The sequence below is a fragment of the Helianthus annuus genome, chromosome 1 (assembly GCF_002127325.2).
Source record: "Helianthus annuus cultivar XRQ/B chromosome 1, HanXRQr2.0-SUNRISE, whole genome shotgun sequence".
NCBI classification, from domain to species: domain Eukaryota; kingdom Viridiplantae; phylum Streptophyta; class Magnoliopsida; order Asterales; family Asteraceae; genus Helianthus; species Helianthus annuus.
In genome coordinates this window covers 7974386-7979103 of record NC_035433.2, presented here as the reverse complement: position 1 = coordinate 7979103, position 4718 = coordinate 7974386, and the positions used below count along the sequence as shown (strand labels likewise).

General features: G+C 38.6%; 1 protein-coding gene across 1 annotated transcript; it reads left to right on the top strand.

Moving 5' to 3' along the window:
* Nucleotides 1–3127: 3127 nt before the first annotated feature.
* Nucleotides 3128–4201, top strand: LOC110887616. Its single transcript, XM_022135193.1, has 2 exons — nt 3128–3695; nt 3795–4201. Exons 1-2 carry the CDS (start codon nt 3128–3130, stop codon nt 4199–4201), a joined length of 975 nt encoding a protein of 324 aa, XP_021990885.1.
* The last annotated feature ends 517 nt before the right edge of the window (nt 4202–4718 follow it).

Below are 4718 nucleotides of genomic sequence, written 5' to 3'. Positions count from 1 at the left end.
CGAACTTGACACTGAGCCTAACCTTTTGATCTGATATAAATTGTAGAGACTAAATTTTAGATGCATGACAATTATAGAATCTATCTATAGACTCTTTAAACACATGGCTATTTTCTACTAGGTATTAGGGTGAGGCCTACATGATTTAAGAGTCTATCTTTTAGACGCTTCAAATACGTGTAAAGTTCCGAACCGAATGGATCTTTGTGTGATCATTAACCTGTTGTGTAATACTCGAAAATCCAAAACTTAAGATATTAATTGGCAAAGCAAATTATGGTCGAACACATGTTATTTTCATAAAGAAAATATATATATATGGGTAAATTACTTTTTGAATCCCTGTGTTTTAGTGGTTTTAACTAGTTGAGTCCAAAAGCAAAAAGTTTAATGACCTGAGTCCCTATAAGCATTTTCATTAACCATTTGAGTCCAAATTTTAACCTTTTGAGTCCAATTTTTTGGACTCAAATCGTTATAAAATGAACAAAATTGGACTCAAAACGTTATAAAATAAATGGCTAGGGACTCAGAGCGTTAAACTTTTTGATTTTGGACTCAAGTGGTTAAAACCACTAAAACACAGGGACTCAAAAAGTAATTTACTCTCTCTCTCTATATATATAAGTAATTTTTTATTAATAATTGAATTAAATACCATTTGTCTTCTGAAATAAATAATCTATGCTATATAATAGACTTGAAAACTTGCTGTACATTGTTTCAAATTCAAGCTTATCATTAAACTTGAATTCAAAATAGTCAACTTCATCCTTACGAATTGGTTGAAGTTTCCGAAAGTTCGCTAGCTTATTGCCATCATAAACCCCTTTTAAACAATCAAACCCACCCGCATATCACAACCACCGGTCACCGCTTACTGCCGCCGTGAACCAACCGGATTCGGAACCGTCGTACCGTCGCCACCGATTCAGTCATTCCAGACCTCTATCTCTGGTTCATTCCGGCCACAGGTACCCTGTCGACTTTTGCTTCTTTTATTTTAAACCCTGTTTCATATGTTGTTTGATTCCGACTAGTCGCTAATTCGAAACCATCAGATACACCGCCGCACAACCTTACCGCCAAGAGCCGTTCCCCACCGTGACCAACACCGCACCATTCTTCGCATTCCGTTGTGACCGTAGCGCTGAGTTTCATCATCACCGGTGTCGACTTTTGATTCGCGATCAGGTACCACGATCACCCGATCTTTATCTCTTTCGAACCCGATCTTATGTTTAGTTAATCGGTTCTCATGACACTTACAGTTGCCGCCACACCTTCTGGTTCGATCAATCCCCGCCCTAGCGAAAAAAAAATTCTGACCAACAGTCACGAGTTCGACCTCCGCATCCTTCATTCAGGTAACCAACCAACTAACGAGTCAAGTTTTTTTTATATAAACCATACATTGGTTCGATCACCATTTGAGTCCGATTATGGGGTTATCAAGAACAATGATTAGTCAGTTTGGAAGTGAGATAGATTGTCCTTCTTAATTCTATCATGGAACTACAGTCGAAAAGATGAACAACACTGGTTCTTTTTCTTTTTCATGGAAAGTTATAATACTTTTTCATGTACATGAAAGTTCTTTAAATTATTCTTTGAGTACATATACTATAATATAATAAAAATTATTATGTTTTACTCCATGAATCGGAATAACAATTATTTAATGTATTGTTAAAATGAAGTTTTATTTTTATATAAGAATTAGTGTGAACAAGGTTTTATAGACATTATGCTGAGCACATATACGTATATACCGAAATAAGAATTTTAAATCCAACAACTAAGTCGTCAAAGAAAGTTGTTGATGACCTCGTATCCTGAAACTCGAGCAATGCCCTATATTAATGCCTAAGGAATTTTCTTTTATATTAGGTCGTCTTGAATAATTTTCAATTGAGACGTTAAAGTTTTGCAAAGTTTGTCTTACGCTCTAAGGTACGGATTCATTTTCTTGACATCATAGTATTTTTTTATTCAAATCCGTTACCTTGTAGTACGGATGTTTTCGTTAATAGTTTCTATTTCATGTTGTTATATGACTAGTATATATTGTAGCATGCAATAGATCTTATACCCTGTGCTCATTATTGCATGTTCCCTTTTAAACTTATATCAAAATACATTTATTTCTGATACGGCTTTGAACTCTGTCACCCGAGCAATTATATGTTAGACTTGTCGTTGGGGCGTCAATGGCATGGCACTCATCGTGACGGTGCGTAACTAAAGTTCACGGCATCTCTAGCTTGTGCTTGTGTAGCACCTGGCCCCTAGAGGCGAATAGATCGATCTTAGCTCTGACTCCTGACTCCTGTTGAGATGGAATAATGTGTGTACACCTACACGCACCGTCTCGGTGCATGGACTAGCTAGCTATGTACCCCTCTGTTTAGGCTCGTGGGTGCTTCTATATTACGTGACTTGTTTTACTGTTACATGTTGTCACGTATGTCCTGTCTCTGTTATGATATGTTTGATATGATTATACGCATCTGATTATGTTCAGTATCTGTTATCTGTTCAGTATGAGTTTTGGGATTTCAAGTTAGATAAGTATCCGTTTCAGTGCCAAAATTTAGACTTGGTTAACATCAGTACCGTTCATGTTTTTGTCCGTATGTCTGCCTTACTTTTACTGTTGTTTTCTCCGTTACTGGGCAACTTTTTGGCTCAGCTGTATTTTCTTTCTGGTGTTTGTCTTATGTGTTTACAGGTAATCAAGGGAAACAGGGATGAGTGAGAGTAATATGAAGTTCAAGTTTTAAAGTTTTTTTTCGTTTTCTATTCATTTCAGTATGAATAATATAAGACTTAGGTTTTCTGGTGGCTTTGAGACTTTTTGTTCTTGGATTCTTGCTTTTATTTGAAACTTGTTTGGATTTTGATATCTGTAATAGTGACATGCCAGCCTGTTGCGGGTTGGGGTGTTACAGTTATGGTATCAGAGCCCAGGCTCTTTCTTGTAGAAAACTTCAAACAATAATAATTAAACATGTGAGTTAATGGGTAGACGTTGGGTTAGGATTCCATCTGTGTCATCTTCCGCATACTATGAAACTTCCATCTTCTCACATGTATATCTTCTTTTCAGATGCCTCCTCGAAGAAATATGAACAACAACAACAACAACGTCCCTATTGAAACTCTGATTGCTAATGCTGTCAATACAGCTATTGCGGGTTTAGTTCCCAACCTCCTACAACAGTTGCAGCAGAACAACAACAATGTACAACCACCTGGGGGAAACAATAATGGTAACAATAACGCTCCTGTTACTATCCTTGATTGGCTTAAGCGCTTCAGAAAGGAAAAGCTAAAATCGTTTAGTACTGCTGCTACACCAGTTGAGGCGGAAAACTGGATTGCTTATATCGAGAAGTTGTTCGAAGTGATGGGCGTGGGTGATGAGTTCAAAGTTAGGCTCGCTAGTTATAAACTAGAGGACGATGCTCATAGGTGGTGGAAGACCTTGAAAGAAGCTCGTGGAGGAGATCAGTATGCAGCAAGACTTCCTTGGGCTGAATTTCGCACTTTGTTTTATCAGCAGTACTTCACTGACGCTGATAGAAGTGAGTATCTGAGAGAGTATGCTTCTATCAGGCAGGGAGATGATGAGCCTATTATGGAGTTCAAGGCTCATTTTAGTCATTTGGTTAATTTTCTGGGCCCTGCAGCAGGTACACCACAACAGCAGACTAATAATTTCAGATGGGCTATATGTGATTGAGATAGGAAGTTCATCCTGAACCTTCGTTTCACTGATATTACTGAGGTAGTTGATGCTGTCAAGAATTTGGATAATGAGAAGAAGCAACGAGAGAAGAAATCGGATGGTAATCGCAAACGGTCTAGGGAAAGCGACCAGAATAATTCTGACAATCGGGGTGGCAATGATCAGTCCCAAGATCGAAGGGATTATTCTGACAGGTACTACAACAATAAGTCGCGATATGAAAGAAATCGATATCAGAATCACAGGTCTGCTCAGAATTCGAAGCAACATAATCAGGCCTCTAGAGCAAAGCCGCAGTATCAGCAAAACCCGAATCAGAACCGTGATAATATTCCTTCTTGTACTCATTGTGGGAAACGTCATGGTGGTGCATGTCGCCTTGCTGAAGGCCGTTGTTTCAGATGTGGAGATTCAAACCACTTGATTAAGGATTGCACTCGGCCTGAGTAGCGAGCTAATACATGTGGAAACACCAAAACTACTGGTGGAGGTCGAGTTTTCTCACTCACAGCTTTGGATGCAGCTAATGCCTCAGGTACGCTTTCCGGTTATGTGCATATTGGTGGAACGCGATATGTATCCTCTTTTTTATTCTGGTGCGACACATTCAGTGCTATCACTTTTGTTTGCTGAGTATTTGAAATCTATGCCTACTGCTTTAGAATACCCTCTAGTTATATCTACTCCTTTGAGAGATGCTACTGTTATATCTCATGTTTATAGAGATTGTCCGATCCGAATCGATTCTATCATCCGTACAGCAGACTTGTATCCTATGCACATGAGTGATTTTGATGTTATTCTTGGTATGGACTGGTTATCGCAGCATAGTGTTTCAAGCGATTGTCAGAATCGTCGTGTTCTGTTTGGGGATCCTCAATGCCCTGAATTATTTTTCATGGGACTCAGCCTCGCAAATCTCTGAAGATTATCTCTGCACTGAAGGCTCAGAAGTTTCTATCGCATG

Bases quoted from the DNA above. Each gene is read 5' to 3' on its own strand.
- LOC110887616 (XM_022135193.1), top strand. From the start codon at position 3,128: ATGAACAACAACAACAACAACGTCCCTATTGAAACTCTGATTGCTAAT. The intron at 3,696-3,794 runs GTACACCACAAC...TTACTGAGGTAG, and splicing joins TTTTCTGGGCCCTGCAGCAG to TTGATGCTGTCAAGAATTTG.